The 13,803-nt window shown below is 44.2% G+C and overlaps 1 protein-coding gene across 2 annotated transcripts in view; it reads left to right on the top strand.

Moving 5' to 3' along the window:
• The window catches only part of cpa6 (carboxypeptidase A6), a 29,465-nt gene extending 17,182 nt beyond the window's left edge, over positions 1-12,283 (top strand). The window contains exons 3-12 of one of the 2 annotated variants that reach the window (XR_010329656.1): positions 2,516-2,640; positions 3,775-3,889; positions 5,145-5,246; positions 5,333-5,437; positions 6,700-6,810; positions 6,925-7,015; positions 8,910-9,112; positions 9,305-9,389; positions 9,653-11,393; positions 11,498-12,283. Coding sequence is in view for 1 of the 2 variants with exons in the window: in XM_064333024.1 (XP_064189094.1) it covers positions 2,516-2,640; positions 3,775-3,889; positions 5,145-5,246; positions 5,333-5,437; positions 6,700-6,810; positions 6,925-7,015; positions 8,910-9,112; positions 9,305-9,389; positions 9,653-9,843 (1,128 nt within the window). In the remaining variant the exon portion in view is untranslated. Of the gene's footprint in view, positions 1-2,515; positions 2,641-3,774; positions 3,890-5,144; positions 5,247-5,332; positions 5,438-6,699; positions 6,811-6,924; positions 7,016-8,909; positions 9,113-9,304; positions 9,390-9,652 lie in introns of both variants that reach the window. The other variant, XM_064333024.1, reaches the window with a different exon arrangement.
• Positions 12,284-13,803: the final 1,520 nt, after the last annotated feature.

Below are 13,803 nucleotides of genomic sequence, written 5' to 3'. Positions count from 1 at the left end.
TGTGTGATGTGTGCTTTTGAGGGAGTTTTGCGTGTGCTGTTAATCTGACGCGGTTTTGCGGGTTATTAGCAGGGCCTGCGTTCCCGCTGCTGTTTCTCCCCTTCGGCAGCGACTGCACCAGCCCACTGCTGCCCTAAATCTCCTCCGGATCATGGAAGCAGTCCGCAGGCATCGAGCCTCGGAACCTGTCAGAATCCTGACTTTGTGGAACTGCCCCCGGAATCAAAATCCCTTTTCATCCGTTGCCATAGAGAATCCTGGATTAACTGAACTTCAGCCCTGGGTGTGAGTGAAGCTTCGGTATCATACGGGAGGGAGACTGCTTTATGGGCCGTATCCTGCTTTTTTCAAATCACGTCAGTGCAGATTACTGTGCTTGACCATTAGCAATGCACTGGATATGTCTGTGTTGCCAGCTGCATGATGGGATATTGCTATCTGGCCATGAGAGCCCCTAGCAAGCTAGTCCTGAGTGTCTCCTTTGCTGGTGTTTGGCTGCTTAACATACTTTTAACTTTTTTTGAACAACTCTTGAGTTCCTATTTTTTCTACACAAATGTACAATTCACAAACTCGGAATTGTAAACGTACCATCTGTGCAATGTCCTGCATTTATTATAAGTCCTCTCTTGTTTATGTACATGGCCACACACCCGCGATGAAACACATGCAGTCAGTGACTTCTTTTTATTCTGCAGTCCAACTGGTCAAGCACAGGTAGACCACAGGTGCCATTTTGACTGTAGGGATGACGAGGGCAGGGATGCCCTGCTGAAAAGCCTCCCCGTTGCTATAGCCGAACATGCCTGCCCACAGTCAGCACTGCCACAACTGTCACAATTCAGTGGGACGAGTGCCTCTGCTGGGCACACCACCAGGGGGCTCCTATAAATCATTTTACAAGTTTCCTGGGTGCTGAAATACAGGATGGAAGGATACTGGATATATAATATACTGTGGGCATAATTATTATTTAGGGTCTTTAACATCTTACTGAAATTGAGAGATTTAATTGTATTTCACTGATGCTTGTTCCTTTCTGGATGTAACTGGATGTACATTTTCTCATTTCTGGCATCTGGAAAAGCACAGATGGAAGTAAAATGTTCACACGTTTTGAAACTCCAACACTATTAACCATTTAGAATACTAAAAAATCATACAGTATTCTAAGAACCGTCTACTTTGTAGATTCTTGGTTACACCCAAGCAAATCATTGCCAAAAGTCTAATTTTCTAATACAGTAATTTTCTTACAGTATGTTAAGTGCTGATAATGGATGTTAATGTCAGAGAATGATCTTAATGCAATTAAATATGGAGGAGGGAGAGTGATATGACAGTGTCCTAAATGAGAAGCCTATCTTGTTTTTGAAAAATAAATTTAAGTTGTTTTTTTTATCTAGAGTCCTCTCAGTCATGCTAGCCCAGGTATTTTAAGGGGTGAGTTTCTCTGTAGAGACCTAATTAACCCAGACCAGCATTCTGTGCTCGTTCTGAATTAGAATTTCTCATGCCCTCTGACCTGTGGAAGCATCAGAGGTGACTTTTAACTACTCTTCACGAGCGTACAGCTAATTGCCTGAGGGGACAATTGTGGCCAACAGCTGTGATGCTGAGGCAATGTTCCTTCAATACTTACACAAGTTCGGCATTTGCTGAAATTAAGAAAAAATATAACATCAGAATTGTGGAGATAATCATAATTGGTGTACTGAATGCAAGACATTGGTGGATCAGATTTATAATACAAAAAATCGCACAGGGGAAGAATTTGTCATAGATTTAGCAAAGAAAAGTTTGCCTTTCTTATTGCACTGTTCTCAACATACTCAGAACAGACCCCAACAAAGGAGATCCCTCCTCTTCACCATTTTGATTTCAGTGATCTCAACATTAAATTACACATGATCACGTCATTTCGTTTGTGATATTTTTGTCATATCACATGCATCCAGTTTATACTCAGAAATACCCACTTGTAAGTATAAGGAAAAACTTTTATTGTTACTCAGAGCTTAGTGTGGTGTAGTGTTAGAGTAGCAGAAACTGGGTTGTGGGTTTGAATAGTGGTGTACTGTTGGTTAAGGTATTCTATTTAATATGCATATCCTCAGAAAATATTCAGCTGCACAGTATAAATGGGATAATATGTGGACTACAACCTACATAGATTGCCCGAGGGAATGGTGTTTTCTAGGAAAGTAAATGAAAAGATGATTCTGCCTTTGAGTGGCATGGGATCTTCATTTGCATGACATTATGGCAAGCTTCATCCGAGAAATCCCTCACTCTGTGTACTGGGGTTTGGCCAAATGCCTACTGTAGCACAATCAGCATTCACCATAGCTCATCTCGTGTTGTGTAGGAGGCAGAGACTAATATTTCCCTGCTGTGTTTCTCCTGAGTAAAATGGGGGAATCTCACTGAAACAGGCCTGGCTTTGTCCAGGGTGGCGCTGGGTAGATGGAGGTAGAGGTGTGTGCGGCTCACCGACCCGGTTCTCGCCCCACAGGTGGACCTCTGGAGGCCCAACAGCGCAGCGCTGATCCGGGAGAGCGGCGACGTGGACCTGCACGTGGGGCGGAACCACACGCGAGGCCTCAGGGCCGGCCTTCAGCGAGCGCACATCCGCCACAAGTAAGGCAGCCGCCCTCCGGGGAACGCCCTCTCATTGCAGCTGCGCATCTCACGCAGACGGGGAGCGCAACATCTGTTTCGCGCTCGTTAACGCAGGTGACAGCCGCCCGCCGTCCCGTGCAAGGATATGATTTGCACGTGCTCAGTCACCCCCCTTTTAGGAAAACGGTGCTTTCATCTCGCGTCTTCACTCATCCCAAATCAGCAGGAATGATGGGGTTTACCAAAGACGCCACGCCAAGAGACACTCCGCAATTTACAATCTCTGCCTGCAGGCCATTTTTCCTTCCTCCTCTTTGACTGAATCCCTGGCTTTGCTTTACATTTGACTATTTATGTATGTCATTTCGAGCCAGGGGCCTTTGAAGTGTAATTCAGCTGGGTATGGGGCGAGGGGGGGGGGGCAGCAGACAGTCTGGGACCCCTTTCATTTTGTCCCATTCCATGTCACTATAAGCAAAACAGCTCTTTTAAAGTAATACTTTAACCCCTAATGTAATGGCGAGGTTATGGTTAGAATATGAACGTTTCTGTGGGTGGCCCAAAGTATTTACACACTTACCAATAAATCTACTTTGACAGGGAATGAATTCATGAGTAATTCTATCATCACGCTCATCTTCCAGAGCACCATACTGCCTTGGAGCAGAAAAAAGTGATTAAAAGAAGCTTTTCATATGCAGGGATGGACTGTTAAGCTTGAAGCTTATTGGGCTGTCAGTGCGCAAAGTTGTTCAACTCAAAAACCAGACAATTCAAAAGCTAAGATCTTGTCACACATTTGACATGTGGCCTTTGTATTCGAGGATTTGCCCTGTCTGCTGCTTTCCAGTCATTTCTGCTATACCTCACTGCCTTTGACTGCCTTTAGACGAGAAAGCAGTTAGACCAGGATCATTAAGTCTGACAGAATCTCAACTCTGCATTTTCAACTACGGGATATCTCAGTGGATTATTTTGTTTTTATCAATATGAAACTGGAGTTCAGATCAAAAGCCACGGAGTGTTTAATTTTTCAGAAGGTTATCAATGAAAAAATAATGTTGACTCACTACTAGTCTATTACTAGTCTATGCGTGAAGTTTTTGTTTTTGTACCCCAAGCACTCTTGACCACTTGTAATGTTTTCCACAGGGTTCTTATTTCCAATCTTCAGAGTGAAATCGAAAAGCAAACAGGATATAGATCCTCCAGGAAGCGACGTTCAGAATTCCAGTACGACTACGAGGTGTACCACTCTCTGGAAGAGGTAAGCTCTTTTTCTTACCAGCTACCTATGTGGCAAATGCAGATATTTCCTGAGAACTGGATTTAAACCTAAAGCACGGCTCTGAAAAGGTTTGAATGTCCCTGCGAAAAGCAGTCACCGCACAGAAGGGCTGTTTCCACAGCCATGCCAGATTTACTGTTATCTCCTGAAGAGCTGCAGATTCCAGCCATTCCCTTCACCAGCACAGTCAGGCATCTTTGATAAGTGCATTTGCATTCAACATCCTGGAACGTGATATCTCTCAATCACTGGGTCCTCCCCCCTCCTCCCTCCACCCTACCCCTCCCCCTCCACCTCGACACGCCGACCCCCCCACCATCACACCCCGTCCCCGCCCCACACATTCTGTCAGGATTCGAGGCTTTGCAGAACCCGTTATTAAAATGGAGCTCAGGTTCCCTGACAGGGAGCCGCTGTGCACTCTGCGTGCCAACCCCAGCATTAGGCCCCGTGATCTACCCGCTGGCACGCCGCCTGCCCCGCTGCTTCCTCCTGTCTCGGTCTCTGTTTACACAACAGAGGTTCGAAGGTATGCCATTTTGGTTGACGGTGCTTTTGGAGAGATGGGGAGTAATGCTGTTCTGCAAGGATAGAGCGGGGGGGTGGGGTGGGGGGGGGCGGGTCTAGGGGTGGGGTTAGCTTCTCTTCTACAGGGACCTACCCTGCCTACTGGTGCCCTCTAGTGGTCACGTGTAATGGACACTGCAACTTGGTGGGAAGTTGGAAGCCATTAAAATAGTTTAGATCATAGGCCCGTCATTATAATGGACTCAAAATATCTGTTCCTGTGCGAGCATGCCACAACAGTACCAAAAGCCATACAAAAACAAAAACAGTTCAGAAATGCAGACGCCCCTACCTCTTGTCCTCAACATGTCGGAGCGAGAACACCTTGTCCCTTCATCACATTTGTGAAGGTGTTTCAGCTCAGACCGTATACTTGGGGAAGTGCAGTCGTAACAGGGTGCAGAGACACCTGGAAGAGATGGAATGGGGAACATGGTAATAATAGCCTGTAAAGCAAAGCCAGATCAATGCAATGAGGACCGTGAGCCAGATCCCAGCGGAGTAACCTAGATCCAAAGGTTACAGCTAATACTGCTAATTATGACATTTAATATTTTACAGCTCTAGCCCGTAAAGGTCTCGTGTTAAGGACCGGAGTTGAAAGGCGTAATTGGCCCCATTGTGCATCATTAGATCAGACTCGATTTGTCCTTTCCCCTCTCGCTAGATCCAGAGCTGGATGTATGAAATGAACAGGACCCACCCGCACCTAGTGGACATGTTCTCCATCGGCAGGTCTTTTGAAGGAAGGCCTCTCTACATCCTTCAGGTATGGCTGGTGTGAGAGGGGGGCCCCCTGCAGGCACTGGGCTGAAACTGCGCCTCAGAGGACTGACCGGTTTCTCCTCCTGTCAGCTAGGAAAGAGAACTCGCTCCTACAAGAAGGCCGTGTGGATCGACTGCGGGGTCCACGCCCGGGAGTGGATTGGACCAGCCTTCTGCCAGTGGTTTGTGAAAGAGGTGCGCCATCCCCTTACCCTTTGGTTTTCAATGCCCCTGCCCTGAGTCCCTGACTGATCCCCACTGCCCATCAATGACCCACCAATGATCCAACACTGTTCATCAGAGACTGAAGGCTTTCTTAAAGCTTTGCAGGTCACCAATAAGAAATGAACCCAGGTGAACTATGCCCAAAGGGCAACTGAGGAGATTCTGAAGACAGGCCCCTGAGCTGAACTCCCTGACCATATGACTTACATCAGCCATCATCCCTGATTAAACCAGGTCCGCTCTAATCCCTGCAGAGTACTTGGAAATGTCAGCCTATTAATGCCGTTAAGCGGCTACTTTTATTTGTGAGCTTGGGCAGCCTGTTATTGAAGGTTTCCCCAGCAACACGTCGCACAGGCAGTGCGGAGTCAAATCTGTGAGGTTGCAGTACCTCGGTCTCGCCACAGTGTGGCAGGGTGTCGAAGCTTTTGGGAGGACGCGTTAACCTGGACCTGAGCCTGCTTAGAGGTCACGCAGTACTGCTTCAGTCAAATCTGCTTTCTCTAATCCTATTCTTCAGCACCGTGTACCATGAGGCTTAATTAATATTTTGCTTGAATGGAAATTCGACTTTACAGTCTGTTAAATATGCCCTAATCCCCCAGGGCCCTGGCTGTTAAGGATAGGCCAGGAAAACGCCCGTCTTCTGAAAGAGTTGTTTCTGTGTTTGTATTGGTTCTTTTGCACCGATTGGGTGGGGAAGGGGGGAAGCTTAAGCCCAGTGGATGTTTTTTTTTTACTGCGTTGGGTGATATAGAGTTTGGCTCAGCAGGGCTTCAGTAGGATGGTGCTGCAGTTGAGTCAGCCAGGCAGAGATGAGCCTGTCGGGTCATCCATCCTGCTTTAATGAGCCAACCAATACGACTGACGCAACCGGGTATCGTTGGTGTGAGATTTACACCGTGCATTATTCACCCAGCATGTTCATTAAAAAAACAACAGGTGCTGCCCTGTTGAGATGGAACTATTGGGAGTCTTACGCAATAAACATGAGAAATGGTTGCCAAGTTAAACCCAAAATTTGGAAGCAGTTACACTTCACACATGCAATAACTGCCTTCCCCTGTAATACCATACATTTGTTTTAAGTGTCAGACTTACATACGCACACATGCACATTGTAATGTGCAACATAGCCTTAATTAGGTTCTGGCCAAAGGAGACTTTTATTCAGACTTTTTATTTCTTGTTCAGTTACAGCACTGCCATGACAACAGTTATCCTAATTGCAGGCACTGCACTCATATAAGTACGACTCCGTAATGAGAAGACTAATGAATCAGCTCAACTTCTACATCATGCCCGTCTTCAATGTCGATGGCTACCGTTACAGCTGGACAACGGTAACACTATGCTCCTTGGTTTTGCTGTATTAACAGTTGCAATATGGAATTTCTTTTTTACAATATTAAGAAGTGTTCATTTATGTGTTCATTTACTTCACTGCATTACACCAGGACCGTTTCTGGAGGAAAACGCGCTCTAAAAATGCCAAGTATCAGTGCCGAGGGGTGGACGCCAACAGAAACTGGAAAGTGAAGTGGTGTGGTAAGCTTCTGATCTTTCAGCCATTTCAGGCTGATAGAGAAACTCACACAAACCTTTGTTCACCTAAACCAATTTTTTTTTTCTTTTGCTCAAATGCATTAAGGTTGAGCACTGTAATCTGCGAAAAGCAGTAGCAGGGGATGAGGCAGGTGAGATGGAAGCCTTTAAGATTAGATTGGGCTGCTGTTTTTGTTTTGGCAGCTGAACACAGGCATTTCAGGGCTGATAAAGGCTTGAACAAAATTATATATTTATAAACAAAAACAGATTTCCTGAGAAGAGCAAACATAGTTTAAGGCGGAGCAGTCCGCCGCGCCCTTGGAAACGTCGCGGGAGCTGGGAGTTTGGCGTCTCCTCCCTTCGGTGGTGGGAGCCGGGTCTCCTGGTAATGTGTGTGCTTAATTAGCGTAGCGTGGATTAAATGTTTGCGGTGATGGTTCCTTCCTATTTGATGTGACTGTGCGGAGGCTCTGCCTGCCAGTCCCGTTGCTTGCAATGCTGTCAGGCAAGCATCTGCTCCCGTGTGTGTAATCTTTTGCATAAACAGATTGATATTTATGCAAATAAGGAAGCAGCTCTGGTTGACTTTCTCTAGATGTATTTTTTTTACCTGTAATATGCACAGTACTCATGCAGTTAACACCCAAGACAGCCAAGATTGCTATTGTGTGACTGCATTCTTTCTGCGTCCCAAAACCACAGTTGTTGTTTATGATAACAGTAAACAATCTATCGTCCTATTACATTTACAGTTTTATTATAAGATTTATTGGATTTTGCTTGTTTATTTGATGGCCTTATCAAGAGAAGAGTATATAGCTTTTCTGTTGGAATGGATATTTTTACTCACTCATTCATACAACAGCTCCATGCCCCCATCCAGCATTTGAACCTGTCTGTCAGCTTCTGTTTCCATTTCTGTTTTTCCATTTTGTTCCAGAATTTTCCACTGATTCTGAAAGCCTTTCTCTTGAATATGATTTGTAAAATATTTAGTTCATTGTTTTTAGAGCAGTGAGACATGTGCACAGCAGAAAAACTCATGGAAAATTCTTCATTTTTACTGAAGATTAAATTATGAAATGATCTTTCTGTGACTTCTGTGTGGGATCTAAATGAGCACATTGTTGTTTGCGTTTGTGACATGACGTACAGTCAGTCACTGTAATTAATGCACTTGGCAAAAGTGTGATGTTGGCAGAGCAGCTCCTATCATTGGAAAGCATATGAGAGCAGGTGTGAGGGAGTGGTATCTGGAACAATACTGAATATAGAAGGTGCAGTTCCTCTCATGGGTGACCCCCTGACCCCTCTATCTCAGCACGTTTTGAAGAGAGGATATTTGCAGGAAAGAGAAATCTGTGTTCACCCACTTGCTTGCATCTTTTGGTAATTAATCTGGCCTGTTTACCGCATTGTATTACCCAGAATGCACTGCATTCTCAACTGATTAGCATATACAAGTGATCATTAGCTTCTTCCACATTCTTTTCCCCTTTTTTTCCTGACTTCTTACAAGCTACTATCTGCAACTAATATTTACTGTCTAGTCTGATGGAGTTCATGTTCATGTTCATGTCATTGAAAACTAGAGAAATGCCATGTAAAGCACTTCCCATTTACATATTCTGGTGGAGAAAACCTTAAGGGTTGTAAGAGTGAGAGGAGGAAAAATCTCAAGTTGTTTTTGCAACTCTTGAGAGTCACTAAGGTTCTGCAAAAAGTATCTTCAAAGCTCTCTCAGCTGCAGTGCAAGATGACAGCAGCTTCAGAATGAATTCTGAATGCCAGTGTGTATGTGTACAATGGAGTAAATGGCTGAGAAAATGTGTGCGTGTAATCAGGAATGCTGCATGTTCGCTGTACCAGGTTTCTCACTGCTCTCTGCTGTCAGATGAAGGGGCCTCTTCCCACCCCTGTGACGACACCTACTGCGGGCCCTTCCCCGAGTCCGAGCCCGAAGTGAAGGCCGTCGCCAAGTTCCTGCGCAAACACCGCAAGCGCGTCAGAGCCTACATCTCCATCCACGCCTACGCCCAAATGCTCCTCTACCCCTACTCCTATAAGTACGCCACCATTCCCAACTTCAGCTGCGTGGTGAGTCACCGCCTCTGTCAGAAACCGGTTCCCCCAAAAAAAAACAACACTTTGAAGTACTGAGCCCTGAGGTTTTGTTTTTGGTTTTAAGTACCTAGCTACTAGAAAAGGAGTAATGGTGTCATTCAACGCTGATGGTCTGTAGAGCGGTTGGGATCACCTGAATGATGTGCTGCTCGCTTGTCCTTTCAGGAATCAGCTGCTCAGAATGCTGTTACTGCACTGTACTCGGCTTATGGTGTGAGGTACCGGTATGGACCTGCCTCTACCACCCTCTGTAAGTCTCACATATGAACCTCTGAACCTCTAGTATGCTGCAGCATTCATTTGTGCGTGAGATTTGTGTCTATGTGGACACTAGTCACCGGATCATGTGCTTTGCCTTATATTTCATCTCTCGTCCCATATATCCGTCTCCTTTATCTGCGGTGGGTCTGTTCCATAAACTCCTGCGTTTTAAGAGAGTCTCTCGTCAGGGCGAGGTTGGCGGCTTCCTGCAGGAGGCTGGAGCAGGTCTTACCGTCTCTCTGTCCCTGACAGACGTGAGTTCTGGGAGCTCCATGGACTGGGCCTACAAGAACGGCATCCCCTACGCCTTCGCCTTCGAGCTGCGCGACACCGGCTACTTCGGCTTCCTGCTGCCCGAGACCCTGATCAACCCCACCTGCACGGAGACCACGAGGGCGGTGAAGACCATCGCCTCGGGCCTGCTCAAGAAGTGCCCGGTGTGAGGACTGGGCTCTGGTTCTCTCTCTCTCTCTCTCTCTCACCACCGCGGCACCAACCGGCACACCGGCAGTATCCCTCCTGATGCCACTTACAGGCCAAGAAAAGGGAGCAGTCTACCCGAACAGTGCTGTAGTGCACGCATTGCTTAATTCACCCGTAGGTATATTGTAAGAATTAACTACCCTATTGTAACATTTGAGGCTTTTTTAATGAGATCAGCCTAATTTCAGGAAATGAATATGTGTATGTATACATACTATATCTGTATGTATGCATGATTTATATATGCATACATATATGTACAAGTATGTTTATTTTGGTGGTGGGATAACACGCCAGGCACTGACTTACAGATTACTTTACAGACGTTGTTGACCGACATAAACACATACACTTGGGTTTTGTTTATATGTTATAGCTGTTTTTGTATAGGGGCCAATTGCAGTAACCGATTATGTAAGGCCTCAGTCTATTTATATGTAATTAAATTAAGGCTCTTAATGAAAAGATTGTAAAGGTCAGAGTTGGCAATGAAATTCAGAAGATAGGATTCTGACCTTTCCCATCACATTTATTACCAGTAGCAACTCAGTACCCATGGGACATTTCACTACATACAAAAGGAAAACTCAAGCACTTGAAACATAGCCTCAGCTTAATTTGCTGTTTTTGCATACAGATCTATTTTCAGATTGGATATCACTTTTTTAAAGTGCTACATCCATCTCATATGCAAGCCTTTCATTACTGAATAGACAAAATGTCAAAAATCTCATAACCTGATTTGCCATGAGCCAGTAGCGAGATTAAAGGTGACATAAATGCACCCCGCCCATTCTCGGTGGAGGCTGCTGGAAGACTCTCTTGGCTTCTTTTGGTGGTGCAGCATAAAACAAAGCAATGCAGTCTGAGATATGTTTCATTTTACTCTTTCTCTCGTTCATTATTTCATTGTAGTCCACATCATTTTCCTAGGTGCCTTTTTTGTTCTTTTGTTGCATTGTTGTAAAGTATGTACAACCCAGTCTGATTTTGTTGAATCTTGCTAGCCTACTGAGGCAATTGAAATTGAAGGCACTCAGTTTCCTTAATTTGGCATTTGTCTTTGTTAAGACAAATTCTGAGTTTGAATTGTGTGCACTGATCATTTTGAGAGGACAAAATAGTGCTTTACAGTAATGACCACTGCAAACAACAGTGTGTTTGACAGGTAAAGGTCAGAACTGAATAATGTGGAAGACTCTTCATTACAATGGGAGCGTTCTGTGCCCTCTCTGTAGAGCAGCTTAATTATTGCAGTGATTGCAGAAGTCTACTGATTTCCCTCAGCCATAGACTCTAGTCATAATCCTAATAGCCCTCTCCCCACACTTCAGCAGTCAGTTCTGCTCAGCCTACTCTCTCCTCCTATAGCAGCAATAGACCCTGTTCAGACTACTCTCTCCTCCTATAGCAGCAATAGACCCTGTTCAGACTACTCTCTCCTCCTATAGCAGCAATAGACCCTGTTCAGACTACTCTCTCCTCCTATAGCAGCAATAGACCCTGCTCAGTCTACTCTCTCCTCCTATTGCAGCAATAGACCCTGTTCAGACTACTCTCTCCTCCTATAGCAGCAATAGACCCTGTTCAGACTACTCTCTCCTCCTATATCAGCAATAGTCCCTCCTGACTCAACGATTCAAGAATAAACCTTTCTCGGACTACTGTATCCCCCTGCCTAAGTAATAGGCCCTCCTCTGAGTACTCAATCTTCCTATCTCAGTAATGCTGCCTACTCTGAATACTCAAATCCCCTTGTCCCACTAAGAGAGCCTAACACTCATAATACTTCTTCTCACACTGCTTCCTTCCATAAAGCTCAGGGCAGTAGGTGAACACAAGGCTCTACAGACTTAGAAAAGTGTCCTGGCTTCTCTATTAGTGGGGAGCTGCATGAATCTTGAGCTGCCAGTGCAGTGTCAAGCATAACAGTGACAAGCAGGTCACACACAGATAAGCTCGCACAGAAAAATGAAGTTAATTGTGGGCAGTATGACTTCCAAAGAGACTATTAATGTTGAGCTTGTCAAGATATTAAGTATCTTGGGGCACAAACGCAGAACACACAAACTATCCCCTTCAATTCCACTTTCCTTAGTGTTAAGGGGGGTACATTTCAGTAGAATTTCTAACAATGTGAAAATGTTTACAAAAGATATGGGGCTATTTCACTAGTGCATAGTATACATTTTAAAAGCAGTATCACAGGCATTTACAAATTATGTTTCAGTGGATCTCCAAAGGTGCTAAGCTGTACATTTGTATTCAGTCATATGAATAAGCATTGTTTTGTATCTGGTATTTATTTTATTTCATGTTTTTACAGCTACAATTGTTGTTAGCAGGGGCATTGAACAGTGTATTTTTGATGAAAGTAAAGTTTTATACATTTTTACTACATTTCCTGGTTCTCATGTATAACCTTCTTGTTGAAATGTGGAATAGAATCACAAGCTAGAAAAGACACATATAGCCTTATTTTTAAAATTACTATTTTACCTTTATTAAAACAGGTAGGTCACCTCAGAATTGAATCCTCATTTGCAGTTATGACCTGAAGAATCAATGGGGGTAGTGAATGCAAGATAATTTGTATAATAATTTTTGACAGTGTGACTGAGATTTCAAAAAGAACTGATCGTCACAACATTGGACTGGCGCCCACTGGAGGACGTGCAGTGAAACTTCTAAAACTTTTTCTTCCATACATCACCCCTGTCTTCATCTGTCACTCACTAAGGATAGGCTTTCACCCGTCCAAATCCATAAGAGTAAACTAATTCAGGGGTATGTGAAATGCACGTGTCCATTTCTATGCCTAAAGGGAAACCTGCACACTCACACAATCCTAATCAGACCTGCAGCTTTAGGAGAGGCTGACATGTGAAAACTTTTACGGTGTATTCATCAGAAGCATATTTCCAGTCTGACAGAAGCTTGCTCTTGCTTTTATTGTCCCTGACACCACAATATGGAATACACTAAGTGCGTCTGCTCTCTGCAGCACGTATAACACTGACATTTCCCACAAAGCACACGTAGCCTGGCCTATAGCTGTTCCAATATCTCAATGAATTATTTTTCATTCCAGTGACAAATTATATTTCTGGCAGTCACAATCTTCAGTAAATATCTGCATGACAGGTGCTTGTGCTTGCAATGACACACCTGAAGTGCAATGGCTTCCTCTGGAGCTAAATTAAGACTTTCTGACTTTTTCACATTCTAAACATGTCACAGGGAACAGATCCATATATCTCAACAGAGTGCAGAGAGAAACCTTGCGCAAAGTCAATCTCTTGTTTTCTGTAGAGAGATAACAGCCTGTTGTTAGAGGTAGTTGTCAACCATTTACTATCTTAACTGCTTTTTCTTTATTTGGGATATTTTACAGACAGTCATTGTCTGCCAATCCGTGCTTTTTTCACACACTGCAGACAAGATAAAATGCCTGAATAAGTTTCCCCATTCTAAAATGTGACTGCCTATATCATTTTAATGAGCCAGTATACCATATAGTTTGATCAGATCACGCTCAGTGCTATATGTTGAGGTAGATGCCTTCCAGAATTCTAGAACAGGGTGTTCATCCTGTTTAGACTTGCATCATTGTAAGATGCTCTTGAATTAAAACTAAATTCAAGTGAGTAGATAAAACTGGCTCAAATACAGCTGCCCCAGAATGAATGGACAATATGCTTGCTCAGAAAAGAATCTACAGAACTGCTTGAATTATGTTCTGATTTTCTCATTGGGAAGAAATCATGATTTCCTGCCGTTGATTAAGACTGTTGTGGTGAACTAACAGCCACACCTTGGGACAGCAACGACCAAGTGTAAAAAAACAAAAACAAATGTAACTTTCCAGTAGTTACTGGTACACTATATGACCAAAAGTATCTGGACACCCTATGGGGCTA

The sequence above is a fragment of the Anguilla rostrata genome, chromosome 4 (assembly GCF_018555375.3).
Source record: "Anguilla rostrata isolate EN2019 chromosome 4, ASM1855537v3, whole genome shotgun sequence".
NCBI lineage: Eukaryota > Metazoa > Chordata > Actinopteri > Anguilliformes > Anguillidae > Anguilla > Anguilla rostrata.
The sequence above is the reverse complement of the archived record's forward strand: the minus strand, read 5'-3'. Positions and strand labels throughout refer to the sequence as shown.